Source organism: Pangasianodon hypophthalmus, chromosome 4 (assembly GCF_027358585.1).
Source record: "Pangasianodon hypophthalmus isolate fPanHyp1 chromosome 4, fPanHyp1.pri, whole genome shotgun sequence".
Taxonomy (NCBI): Eukaryota; Metazoa; Chordata; class Actinopteri; order Siluriformes; family Pangasiidae; genus Pangasianodon; species Pangasianodon hypophthalmus.
In genome coordinates, this window is record NC_069713.1 from 19,735,811 (window position 1) to 19,748,972 (window position 13,162).

At 36.9% G+C, this 13,162-nt stretch overlaps 2 protein-coding genes across 9 annotated transcripts in view; both read right to left on the reverse strand.

The window, feature by feature from the left end:
• Window positions 1–2,312: 2,312 nt before the first annotated feature.
• Window positions 2,313–7,637, reverse strand: LOC113540506 (NACHT, LRR and PYD domains-containing protein 1 homolog). The gene is made up of 6 exons (XM_026937056.3): window positions 6,648–7,637; window positions 4,303–6,016; window positions 4,104–4,187; window positions 3,916–3,999; window positions 3,639–3,716; window positions 2,313–2,823 (listed from the first exon to the last, which is right to left on the reverse strand). Exons 1-6 carry the CDS (start codon window positions 7,033–7,035, stop codon window positions 2,496–2,498), a joined length of 2,676 nt encoding a protein of 891 aa, XP_026792857.3. The 5' UTR covers window positions 7,036–7,637; the 3' UTR covers window positions 2,313–2,495.
• Window positions 7,638–7,774: 137 nt separating this feature from the next.
• LOC113540242 (ADAMTS-like protein 1) overlaps window positions 7,775–13,162 on the reverse strand; it is a 104,579-nt gene continuing 99,191 nt past the window's right edge. For 6 of the 8 annotated variants that reach the window (XM_053233236.1, XM_053233239.1, XM_053233238.1 and 3 more), the window contains 5 exons: window positions 11,330–11,426; window positions 10,543–10,729; window positions 9,704–9,813; window positions 9,264–9,484; window positions 7,775–8,953 (listed from right to left, as the gene is read on the reverse strand). In XM_053233236.1, coding sequence (XP_053089211.1) covers window positions 8,847–8,953; window positions 9,264–9,484; window positions 9,704–9,813; window positions 10,543–10,729; window positions 11,330–11,426 — 722 coding nt within the window. In that variant the 3' untranslated portion in view covers window positions 7,775–8,846. Of the gene's footprint in view, window positions 8,954–9,263; window positions 9,485–9,703; window positions 9,814–10,542; window positions 10,730–11,329; window positions 11,427–13,162 lie in introns of those variants that run through there. The other 2 variants (XR_004578062.2, XR_008301598.1) reach the window with 1 other exon arrangement.

Consider the following 13,162-nt stretch of genomic DNA (forward strand, 5'->3'; position numbering starts at 1 on the left):
TGGTACAATATCTAAAAGCCCTGCCAAAAATTAAAAATACAAAAGCTTTTTTTCTTTGTTGATATTATTTAATAATTATCATTTATTATAAAAATAGTATTAATACCCCTGTGATAAATTTGTTCTCATTGATGTGGCTGCATTTGTGTTTATAAGGTTACTATGTAGCTTGTCAAGCTTTGTCTTTCTTTCTTTCCTTCCTTATTTATTTATTTATTTACTTACTTACTTACTTACTTACTTACTTACTTAAATCCCCTGATTAAAATTATGTTGTGTCTAAGATTGATTGAGCTGATTGTAACTTGAATCCCATCTTGTTGTAATATTCTTGGTTTTCATTGAATAATTTTTTTTTTTAAATAACAAAAACTGAAGTCACATGTACAGTACAGTGAAGTCAGATGTAAAGTACAACATAAAGACAAAAGTGGAAATAAAAAAAGGGGAAGGAGAAGAAAAAAATAGCAATATAGGGGAAAAAAACATAGTCTTCCTAAATTTGCAGTGAGAGTTTTAAAATATCCAAAAGGGAACGAACATGTGAAATATTGTATTGTTTGGCAAAAGCCACAGCATGTGATACTGCATTTCCCTTTAAATTCCAAAGGAAAACTGGCAAAACTGGCACTCACTGCCACAGAAAAATCTGACAGTATCAGTTTGATTTCATAAAATGTTAGCTCATATATGTGTTTAGCCATGTAGCCTGGTTAGTGGATCCATGTGTTTAGGACAAATAAAATGACTATTGAAACATGGAAAGAGATACAAAAGGTTATGAGACATTTGAAATCTTTTCTTGTTCCACTATGTTACACAATATTCTTGGTTAAAATGGTGAGTTCTACTTTACCCCTCCTAATGGGCAGTAGCTATGATAATCACCTGCTTGCTTTTGTTCTTCTGCACGCATCCCAAGACCTTTTGACACGTAGGGATTCATGACACATTAAATACTGCTGTCATACAGCTATCATTCACTTTTCTTCTTCACACTTAGTACATATGTCTGACCTAGGGTTACCTTGTGTAAGGTTTTGGATCAGGATTGAGTTCCATTGTCCAGTATCCAGTTGGTACTACTGACCAACACTGAAGTTGAGTCTCAATAAATGCATTCCACTTCTATCAAGTAGATAATATGCTGCTAGCCCTGTGATTGCATCTCTCTCTCTCTCTCTCTCTCTCTCGTCACCCCATGGGGTAGGGCTTTGGGACGGGTGTCTTATGCAGCTGCATAGCCCCTCAAATTAGTACACTACTAATGGTACTATTTTGATAATACTATTTAGTATGGTAGTATGCGGCTTGAGATACAGCTGGTGTGTAGGCAATAGGGATACATGAGTAAATGCTGGTGTTGGGTATTCATTCAACCCTAGTAAGCACATAGGCAATGTTAGGCTACATTATGGCAGGGTTTGGGATAAAAAGTTAAGTGAATCCGTTATTTCTTGATTACGACTGCTTTTAAAAAGCAGTTAAATATAAATCTTCATCTGCATTGGTTGGTCTACAGAAAAGAGTAAATAAACAATAAGTTGTTTTCTCATGGTTTTATAAGTATTACACAGTGCCAGAACTAATATGAGGTTAGGAAATGTATTGGTTTAGCACTTTTAGCTTCAAAAGTTGTAATTTATCCTCTTCTCTTGCTTTTGTCAGAGTATCTCCCCCATTCCCTGGCCTGTCCAGTATAGCCAAGGACAAAATCTAGTAACCCTAGTCAGATCACATATACACCATATGGAGTATATATCCGCTTAGCAGCTTGTGACTACAGCTGGAGCTACAGGTATCCAATTTTATAACCAAAATTATTTTTCTCATGAAGTTTACTGCAGTATGTTTGTGATGTAAGTGAAGAGTTCCACTGTTGGTCTGTGATTCTGTCTTTCTGAGTGCTTCATTCACATTGAGAAGTTTTCTCACATGTGACTGGAGCAATAAATAGTTAAGAGAAACTTATAACCAACACAATGCTACATTGTAATCTATTCATAGGAAGTCATACAAAGCATTAACACTTCTAATTTGGATTCAGGCTTATAATTTCAGTGAAGAAATATCCAGTCTGCTAGCAAATCACATAAAAATGTGACAATGTACTGCTGTCATGTACCAGTTTGATGAACTCCACTTATTTTGAAATTTGTCCAGAACTTAAATTGGCAGGAAGAAAGAGAATTATTTTCCACAACACCACTGATGTATTCCTTTATTACTGTTAGCCATAAATTAATATAGAACAATTGTAAACACTAATTAGTGATAGCAATGACAAATAACAATGAAATGAACTCAGATGATAAAAATACATAAATAAATACAATTAATCATCAAATAAATATTACAATATTAACAGAAATAATATAAGCTGTAATAAAAAAATGAATAAAAAAACATATATAAAATCAGGGCGGAAAAATCCTCTCTTTGGGCTGTATAAAACAGCTTCTAAATTCCACTAAATCCCAGCAGTGAGAAATCCACTATGAGGTCAAAATTGTCTCAAATTTCTCCAGTTTCCGTCGAACGTCCTCCTCCATGCACTGCTCAATTCGTGTCCGTATTAGTTTTGTCAGGCTTATATAGAAAGACTTGGCCCACTGGCTTTCTATACTGCGGACAGATATGTCATACACTTTGAACAGGATTGTCACTAGCTTCTCACTGCTACTCACCTCACATCTCTGAAGAACCCAACTGGCCCAATCTTTCCACATACTATTTTCTGTGAAGGACACGGTGAAGCAGGGCTTAGGACAGAGGCTGTTGAGGCGCTCTCCTTCATCATCAGTTACATTGTTCCAAATGGCACTAAAAAAAATCACAAGTGTGTTCTTCCGTAACTCTTTAATATGAGTATACAGTAGTAATATCAAATGTTAGAATATACATTAAAATCAAGAATAAACCATGTACAAAAACCCATAATCCTGTACTGTATCTATATATTGTACTATTATAATTGTTAATTCTGTTAATTTATTAATACAGAATTGTAACATTTTATGATCAATACTTTCAAACTTTATTTTGAGTTGCGTATAAAGCAACATGAAATTATGTACAGAACATTGACATGTTAGTTGTTTAAAAAATATACAGATTAATTAATGCAGTCATAGGTTCATTAAGACAAATAACCTTAAATCAGGCAAGGCTCAGAAGGACTGAGTGCTAAAGACAAGAACATATGAGTTGAGTAAAAAAGACAGTGCCTACACAATAGGGCCAAAAGTATGTGGACACCTGACCATAATTGTGAGTACACAATTGTATAGAATGTCTTTGTATTTTTCCCTTCACTGGAACTAATAAGCACAAACCTGTTCCTGCCCCTGTGCACAACGGGAGGTCCATGAAGACATGGTTTGCCGAGGTTGGTGTAGAAGAACTCAAGTAGCCTGCACAGAGCCCTGACCTCAACCCCACTGAGCACATATGAGTGTGATTGGTCAGGTGTCCGCATACTTTTGGCTATATTGTGTCTTTTGGCCCACAGATAAGACATACACAGTCTAGTCCATAATTATTTCCAGTACTGTATGGCTGCAACCAAAAACGCTTTCATTAATAATTGTCCATGCTCTGTAAAGTAAAGTTCTGATAGTAATCATTGCTCAACTTACACAACTCTCTCAAGAGGAGAAGGTGTAAAGACACTTAATGGTGATAAGCCCGCAAAAGTGATTCTGTTCCCCTCCATCCTAAACAAAAGTAAAAATAAATAAATAAATAAAAGTATAACGTATAAAAATTACATATGCCCTCCATATAGTCCAATGTCTGGTTAATGTATTATATAATCTATGTAAGAGGTATAGGTTTTTAAAATATGGTTATATAACCAGATGGTTCAAATAGAGGAAAATCTTTCTTTTTTATTATAGTAATATATTCACTTACCAGAGTTCTGTCAGTATTTGCTTAGCCTTGATAGCATTTGTGAGTACGAAAAGATGGTCGTCACCAATGTCTGTCCATCCTAAACTGTATCCATAAGGTTAATGTATGCTCACGTATTTTATTATTAGAATATTTTATGTCACAACCCAGTAACTCATGAATGGAATGGTGATGAATTAAAGCTTTACCCAAGTTCCTTTAAGATATCAGATTCTTGCAGGATGTCAGCAACTACCTCGATTGCTTCCAGGTCCAGATTATTCTCCCCTAGCCTATGACAAATTAGATATTAGACCCTTAAAAAAATTGTCTGAAAAATTGACAATATGAATTCTTACCCATGATCAGGCCTGCATACTCTATCTAACACTTAGAATTTAGACTCACCATAGCTTCTCACATCTGAGCAAGTAGGGCTGTAAATCTCTTAGTGATTCAGCACTGATGTTTGTCCCAGTCAGATCCACTTCTGATATAGTCAGATGTATTTCACTGAGAAAGTGCTTCACAGCATTGTGGTCCATGGTGGAGAGAGTGACGTCACTGAGGTTGATACGCAGATGTTGCAGCTTGAGCTCCTGCATTAGTAGCACATCCTGTTGCTCTAAAATACAGTGCAACTGTGTTAAAATGTAAGCACCATTCTCACAAGTGGCTTGAGTGTCCGATATGAGCTTCAGTCGGAACGATTGCATTTTATCTTTCTGCTTTCCAAAGCCAATATTTCTGGAGAGCAGTTCTTGGTTCCTGTCTGATAGCAGACCAGAAAGGAATCTCATAAACAGATCAAGGTTTCCTGGCAGACATGCGATACTGTATTCATTGCCTGAACCTAATGTCTCTGATAAGGGTACATCTGCCATGGCACAATAAAGTGCAGCAAAAAACTCCTGTATTGTGAGATGTGTAAAGGAATACACGTCTTCTGTGCAGCTTGGTTCCTGAATGGATGTCTTGTCCAGAAAAGTGCTTGCGATAACACAGCTGGCTATTTCATCATTGTTGCTATAAAACAGAGTTTCTTGATTCATTAGTTTCTGATATGCCAATCTGCCAAGCTTTAATAGGATTTCCTGTAGGTGCTCTTGATGCTTCATCCCACTGACATTGTTTAATGATTCAATTCGATTGTTTGTGTGTGATTTGACCAATGCCAGCAAGTACTGCACGTAAATATCAGTCATTGTTCTAGGGGTATCTGGGTACAGACCATTACTTTCTTTCAGAATGCTACATACAATATGACAGAAGGCTGGAATGTAGCAGAGAGTAAGCAGTAGTTCATTTGCTGCCACTATGTCAAACATCTTAGTAGCCAGCTCCTCATCCTGAAAGAAACGCTGGAAGAAGTCATGGATCTCAACAGTGGAGAATCCAGTTATAACAACAAAGCAGTCAATGGATCCAATTGGGATGTGGCTAACAGCCATGGGCCTGCTGGTAATCAGCACAGAGGCTCCTGGGAGGAGTTCCCCTAACATTAAGCTGGACAAGACTTCCACCACCTCGCCTTCCTCATCGAGATCTGTCAAAAAGATGTCCACATCGCAACCCCTGTAGTGCTTAAATTCATCAAAGCCATCCAGAATGATCAAGAGTTTAGTGTCATTTTCAGTGATGGTGTCTAGATGCTTAGCAAGATGTCCATTCTTACGGAGAATAAGTTCTCTTAGGCTCACTGGCCTGTTGACAAGATTCAGGTCCCTGAAGGTCATGTGAATAATGAAATCAAAAGACTGATGTTCTTTGTGATTACTGAAATCGCAAAGAATTTTCTGGACCAGGACAGTTTTCCCAATCCCCGCTACTCCAGTCACCAAAACCTTTTTGGCTGGCTTTTTGCCTGTTTCACTGGAAAACAGCTGTGCTGGCTTGATCAGTCTTTGCTCCGTAGCTTTTTGCTGAAGAGAAATGCGCTGCTGTCCAAAGGTTAAAACCTCATGTCTTTTAATTTCTAAACTGTGGTGGCCTTTCACAATCAGCAGATTGACATAGTGTTCAGAAAAAGGGATTTTTTCTCCATGCCGTGTGTTATAGTAGAGCATACACTCACTTCTGCGTTTCAAGACGGCTTTATGCTTTGCTATGACCTTTTGGTATTCTGAAATACATAAAATCCTATTTAACTACACACATTATATAATAAAAACATAAAATCCTATTTGACTACACACATTATATAATAAAAACATAAAATCCTATTTGACTACACACATTACATTATATACACATAAAATACTTTATAACTACACACATTACATAATATACATGTAAAATACTATATAACCAGAGATACTACATGATATACATGGAAAATACTATATAATCACACACATTACATAATATACATGTAAAATACTATATAACCAGAGATACTACATGATATACATGGAAAATACTATATAATCACACACATTACATAATATACACGTAAAATACTATATAACCAGAGATACTACATGACATACATGTAAAATACTATATAATCACACACATTACATAATATGCATATAAAATACAATATAACTACAAACATTACATTATATACACATAAAATACTTTTTAACAACACACTTTATATAATATACATATAAAATACTATATAACTACACACATTTTATACTATACATCTGGGACAACTAGAATCATCCAAATGTCCATTTGTTGAAGAATTGGACAAATTGTTTAATTTAAAATTTTCATTTTAAACACAGTATCATTTATTCACTTACCTGATGTCTGTTTTAGAGACTGATCCTCAGCCTTTATGTTGGACTCTCCAAGGCAGCTACTTGCAGAAATAAAGATTCTAGCTGCTTCTTCCCCCTTCCCCTCCAATATATCCAGTACTTTGCGGACCTTTCCACGTGGCCCCTTCTCATACTGTATCTCCTCTAGATCATCTCTAGAGAAGATCTCCTTTGTAATTAATACATCTGTAAGTGAATCAATGTGGAACTCGAGTTTGTCCACAAGAGAAACACGGTGATTCCTGAGGCTCTGTAGGCAGGGTTCAAGTGTTCCAGCTAATGTCATAACAAAACTATTTCTCCATTCAAAACTAAAGACATAAGACATCAGGTGTGATGTTCTAGAAGAAATCTGTCTGAAAATATTCATATGATGTAATGTGTAATCTCTCTATCAAACAGCAAACCAACCAAAACTGTACAACTCCAAAACTGTAGCCTACTTGTGTCATTGTGTTTATAATGAATCATCGGGAATTGTGCCATCCCACGTTACAGAAACCAAAAGAGGAAGCGAGACTTCTGCACTGATAATATGAAATGCTGTACTGTTTAGTGACTTTTACTGAGTCACTATGATAAAAATTCTAACTGTAGTTGGTAGGAATTGAGGTACAAAAACAAAGAAATGTTTCATGATTTATAAAATATGGTCTTTTGGGTGTTGAACAAATACTGTTTATTGGAAAAAGTAAATGACTAGGAAACCAGTATCTGACCATGGAACCATATACTGTACACTGTACCTGTATGCCTGTGCCAAACCTAATATTCATTTGCAACAGTAAAAAAATGGAACACACTTTATTATTTCACAAATGACCTGTTACTAGTGATGAGCAATGGCAAAGAAAATCTAGGCTTGGACAGTTTCATCACAATTAATTTTCATTTGCTGACAAATTGCACGTATACAAATCAAACAAAGTAATAAATAGCTCTGTGAAAACACCTAGCACTGTAAAAAGGGGTAAAAAAAAAAGATCACTTTTTCTCCCTAAAAGAAGTATTTTCCTCAGTATTTTTAGCTCATAAAACGATTGCTTAGTGTTAGGGCCCAGTTTTCAGGGACTATACTGAAAACACAACCATAAGAACTATAACACATGTGAGATTCATTGTGTTTTTAATATTTTCTACAAGTGCATTATTCTTTTCCCTATGCCTGAGTGAGAAGGGGAATTTATTATTCTTTCTATAAAATGAAGAACAACTTATGCAAATAACACTTATTTAGGGACGATAAATACTAGGCACAACTACACTATATTAATAAGTGGTTAAATCTTGGACAAAAACAAAGACAAGTTCAATTTATAAAAGAATAACACAAGCAAAACCAAACAACAATAACAATTAACATCAAACAATATCCAGCCCCATTTGAAAATGGACCTGGAAATTATGAGTGCAAAGCTATCAGGGTTTCCATACACTGAAGTCCCATATGTTTTAAGTGAAGTCACATTTGTAATACTGGGCCATAGGATACATTGCCTATTACTAAGACAGCAACATAACTCATTATGATTTCCAAATAACATTAGTGCAGCTTTTTTTTCATTAGTTAAAAGTCAAACATCTCCCTGTTCAAAATTACATTATTTGAGAGGTTATATTTAAATACACATTTGCCTTTTTTTGTCTACCATTCCTTTATGTGGCAGATTACAGGGATATAGCAAGTTTCCACATTGCTATATGGTTTTCCAGTAGCTATATGGTAGCCAATTTGGGTTACACTGACTGAAATGGTTAAGATCCAAGGCTCCAGCAAACCCCTGTGGACATTCATTCATAACTAGAGGCTATTCTGATTTAATAAGGATGGAGTCTAAAATGTGCAATCCAGTGAATTTCAAAACGTCTTACATCTTTCTGGACCATCAGACAGGCAGTAAATGCAAAACCAAAGAAAGAGTAAACCAAAAATCAAATACGATTAAATCAAAGCCTTCATTCAAGTTAAATTAAAATCAATGTTCATTAGTTTACAGTTTGCATCCAGTCTCATCCCCCCCACTTGTCATTGGGCTGATTAATGAATGACCTGGTGACCCCAAGCCATCACACACCATGGTCTTTGGTTTCGGATCATGTGCTGGATTGTGTGGTGGGTTTGCAGGTGTTCCTTAGTCTCTGGATTAGTTTCTGTTTCTGTCCTTTTGTCCTGGTAGAGTCTCAGGTGTCTCTGCAGGACCGGCAGCACCGTGCTTTAAACTGGGGTAGGGGGCAAAGTTCCAGCTGTCGGACCTTCTCACAGTACCTGGTGCTGTCTTGGCAATCACCTGCGAACACAACAGAGCAACTGATTACACTGATAGTAATCTAGTATTGTGAGGCAAAATATTTTTATTAGAAGCAAATAACTTTTAAATGTGGCTCTGACTGAACAGAAGTGAGCTTCTAGACTCTAGAAATCACCCATGTACAATCCTTCAAGATCATTTTGGCTTTATGAGAATAGAATCTAGAATCTGCATTCAGTCAAAACTGATTTCTTTTTGTACACAACTTTTGTATGTCACCATTGCTGTTTATCATTACTGCCACACTGTTATTCACAGTGCAGAACTTGAATTACAGGATGATTCGTACCTCTCCCACAAGACAGAATGTTGCAGCGCTGCCAGCTCGCAGGGCGAGGCCGCCAGGCGCAGTGAAATTCCCGAGCTGGCTTTCCACTACGGCGGTGAACGCATGTGACGTGGCGTGACTGGAAACCATGGCGACCACAGGTGGCAGTGCACTGGGTCCATGGCCCAACACGCCACTGCAGAGCACAGGCATCTGTGGTGCAGTTTCGATGTGAGGAAGGCCTAGGAGTTAGAGGCAAAAACAATGTATTCTGTCTCTGGTAAATTCTGTATAGTAGGTAACATTACTTCATCTAATATATGCATTCTCAAACAAAACCTCTACAATTATCCAAGACTCACTGAATTGAACAAACTCAGATGAATTATTGTATGCTGAAAGACACACATTAAATAAGGCTTTATACTGTATAATTTGGGCAATTCCTGAAGATATCTTGCCTTGGTTGCCTGCTGCACATTCGATTGGTGACTCTAGTGCTGTTCTTGTCCTGGCAGAACACATGTCTGTGCTGTAGTGCTTTCTGTGGTCCAACACACTGCCCATGGCACTGAATAAAGCACATATTCATATCATAATACTGCAATAGGGTCAGCTCTGGACTTAAATTAAATTTTTTTACAGCTCAAAAAAAAAAAAAAAAAATACCACTTAGGGAATTTTTTCTCTTGCTTCTCCTTTCATAAGAAGTAGACCTCGGTAAGTCTACTTCCTCGAAAATATTACTGAGGACATAATTTGTAGTCTAGTAACCTTCTTTGTGATCAAATCAAATCTAAACACCACTATATGGTATATTATCATCAAAAAAGTTGATACATTATTCAGTTATAGTATACTGTAGATTACCTGTACAAAACATTCTTTGTTTAACTAATAATAATAATAATATATATTAGAAAAGGTTAGTCTTAAAATATTTTAGACTATTGAGTCATCGAAGTGTATAAAAACTATGTGAAAATATGTGATGGTGTACTGGAAATGTAACATAAAAACCCCATGTATTTATTTTGGTTTAAAATATGTATGCCTTTGCTTTGCAAGGTCATAGAGAACTTATATACCATATATATAACTTGTACTTAGACCCATTCTAACTGACACTATTTAAATTGTTAATATTTACTAATAATTATTTGATTATTGCACTTAAAGAGGATAAAGAGTTGGCAAACATGCTCAGAAATCTTTTGTTCCTCTATAGCACAATATTTTGCTTATTCTTATTCATCATCATATACCTAAATTGCCATGACTCTCACGATGTTTTACTCACAGGGCCCCATGGGGTTGCTGTCCATCCAACACAGGGTTGCATGTTACAGGACTTGCTTGCTGTTGGCTTTCTACCAGCACCCTTACAAGAGCGTCCTCCATTTGTAGCACCAAGACAAGTCACATTGCGTCTCTGCAGCCCCCCACCACAGCTTACAGAGCAAGTAGACCATGAGGACACATGCCATCTGAGGTAAGAAAGCAGGACAGGTTATGAAAGAATGTAGGAAAAGGGCAGTTAGACGTCTTCGTTACCTCTTGTATTACTTTTGGGGCAGAATGTTGAGACAAGTGTTGAAGTTATTAACCTGGATGACATACACAAAGACTGCATGGAACTTTACACACAGACACAGACATGGACATACACACATACGCACACACACACACTCACACACACAAATGTCACAGATGAATGAGGACTGGCTATTTGGTTACAGCTATAGGAAAATAATGACTGGCCTGACTAGACAGGAAGCTCAATATAGGAAAGTTCAGTAAAACCTGATTCCATGAACTCTACAATTCACTGCCATTAGTTTTTTTCTCACAGGTATTTGTTCCCTCATAAGAAACACCTAATTAAGATGAACACCATTTGAGCTTGCTAGCTTATTCAAGCTTATTTAATCAATGGATCTACACCATATCCCCCCAACTTCTGTTAATTATTACTACATTATTACAATTGGGCATATGGTCTTTAAATGTCCGAGATGGGTTTGTATTTAGTAGAAACAGGTGTAAAGCCAGAAGTTTCAGCTGGCAATGCAGTAGTGCAGTGGTACCTGTGGGGGCAGTGTTGTCCACTGCAGCCTTCAGATGACTGGAAATTGTCAGAACATGTGCTGTTACTTTTACTCATACCAACTGCACAGGCACTTCCTGTGAAATAAAAAAAAAAATCAGTTATTCAAACACAACATATCTGTGATTTTAAGATATTACAAAACCTGGTTTAGAACTCACATACACTGACCAGTCACTTTATTAGGAACACCTGTACACCTGCATGTTAATGCAATTATCCAGTCAACCAATCATGTGTCAGCTGTCCAGTGAATACAGGTCAAGAGCTTCTGTTATTTTTCACATCAAACTGTGACTGTGAAATCACAAAATATATGATTTCAGTGACACTGACCATGGCATGGTTGTTGGTGCCAGATGGGCTAGTTTGAGTATTTGAGAAGGTGCTGATCTCCTGGGATTTTCATGCACAACAATCTCTACAGGTTAGACAGAATGGTGCAAAGAACAAAAAACATCCAGTGAGCAGCAGTTCTGTGAGTGGAAACGTCTTGTTGATGAGATAGGTCAGAGGAGAATGGGCAGATTGGTTCGAGCTGACAGGAAGGCACGCTACCTCAAATAACCACTCTTGACAGCTGTAGTGAGCAGAAAAGCATCCCAGAAAAAACAATACTTTGAACCTTAAAGAGGAAGGGCTACAACACCAGAGGACCACATCGGATTTCACTCCTGCCAGCCAAGAACAGAAATCTGAGGCTACAGAAGGCACAGGCTGTCCAAAAATGAATAGTTGAAGATTGGAAGGCCTGAATCCAATAGAGCAGCTTTGGGATGTGGTACAATGGGGGACTTGCAGTGTGAATGCGCCACTGACAAATCTGCAGCAATTATGTGATGCAATCATGTCAAAATGGACCAGAATCTCAAACATATGTTTCCAACGCTTTGTGGAATCCATGCCAAGTAGAATCAAAGATATTCTGAAAGCAACTGGGGTCCTACCCAGTATTAGTGTTTCGTTCCTAATAAAGTGACTGGTGAGTGCATAATCAGTGGCACTTAAATAATATATGGCATTGAGCTATGTATAACATTAAAGAACCTTATAATTCCAAGCTCTCAAATTACATACAGTGCATAAATATTGTGAGTGGTCACACTTCTCCTGGTTTTAAGGAATAAATCAGACTAGTCTCTACACTTATCTTTAAGCAGGCTGTTCCTGTTCCACTGTGTTTCAAATAAAATAGTTCTGCCATCCATATATCATTAAGATAATTCAAATTAAACAAGACTTTCAAATACTTTTCATGACAGATGATGTTTTACAAGTAAGAAGTTAAACATAACTCACAGTTACACTGGCTCTTATCCACTCTACTAGAAGGTACACTATCCTAATTTGCTTTGAAATGCTTTCTGGATCTTCTAATTGTTGACGGATGCTGGGAGAAAGTCCAGCACAACAGGAATGGCGGTGCTTTGTTCTCTATGCCTACAAGGTCAGTAAGTAATCACAAAGCTGACATGGCTCATGGCTGACCTCCAATACATGCCAATACCAGTACTGGCAACTGATACATTACATAGGAGTTCCAGCAAGTTACTTGTTGATGTGGGCAGGAAATTAAGATATTCCTCCTAACCATCAGCTCATATCAGGGTCAGTGTACATTAAAAATACTCTTTATGCATGTAATATGCATTGTCATGTATCTGTATATGAGCTAAATTTCTGGATGAGCCTGATATGTACAGGAATTTCACTACAGATTGCATCATTTATTAGAAATGACCCTAATCAAATGGTAAATCTAAATTTTACTACCTGTTGAAGCGAAAGCATGCAATTTCTTGAATCAAATGTA

Bases quoted from the DNA above. Each gene is read 5' to 3' on its own strand.
- LOC113540506 (XM_026937056.3), bottom strand. From the start codon at position 7,035: ATGAATATTTTCAGACAGATTTCTTCTAGAACATCACACCTGATGTCT. The intron at 4,000-4,103 runs GTAAAGCTTTAA...TTATGGATACAG, and splicing joins GATATCTTAAAGGAACTTGG to TTTAGGATGGACAGACATTG. The intron at 2,824-3,638 runs GTAAGTTGAGCA...GATTTTTTTTAG, and splicing joins TCTCCTCTTGAGAGAGTTGT to TGCCATTTGGAACAATGTAA.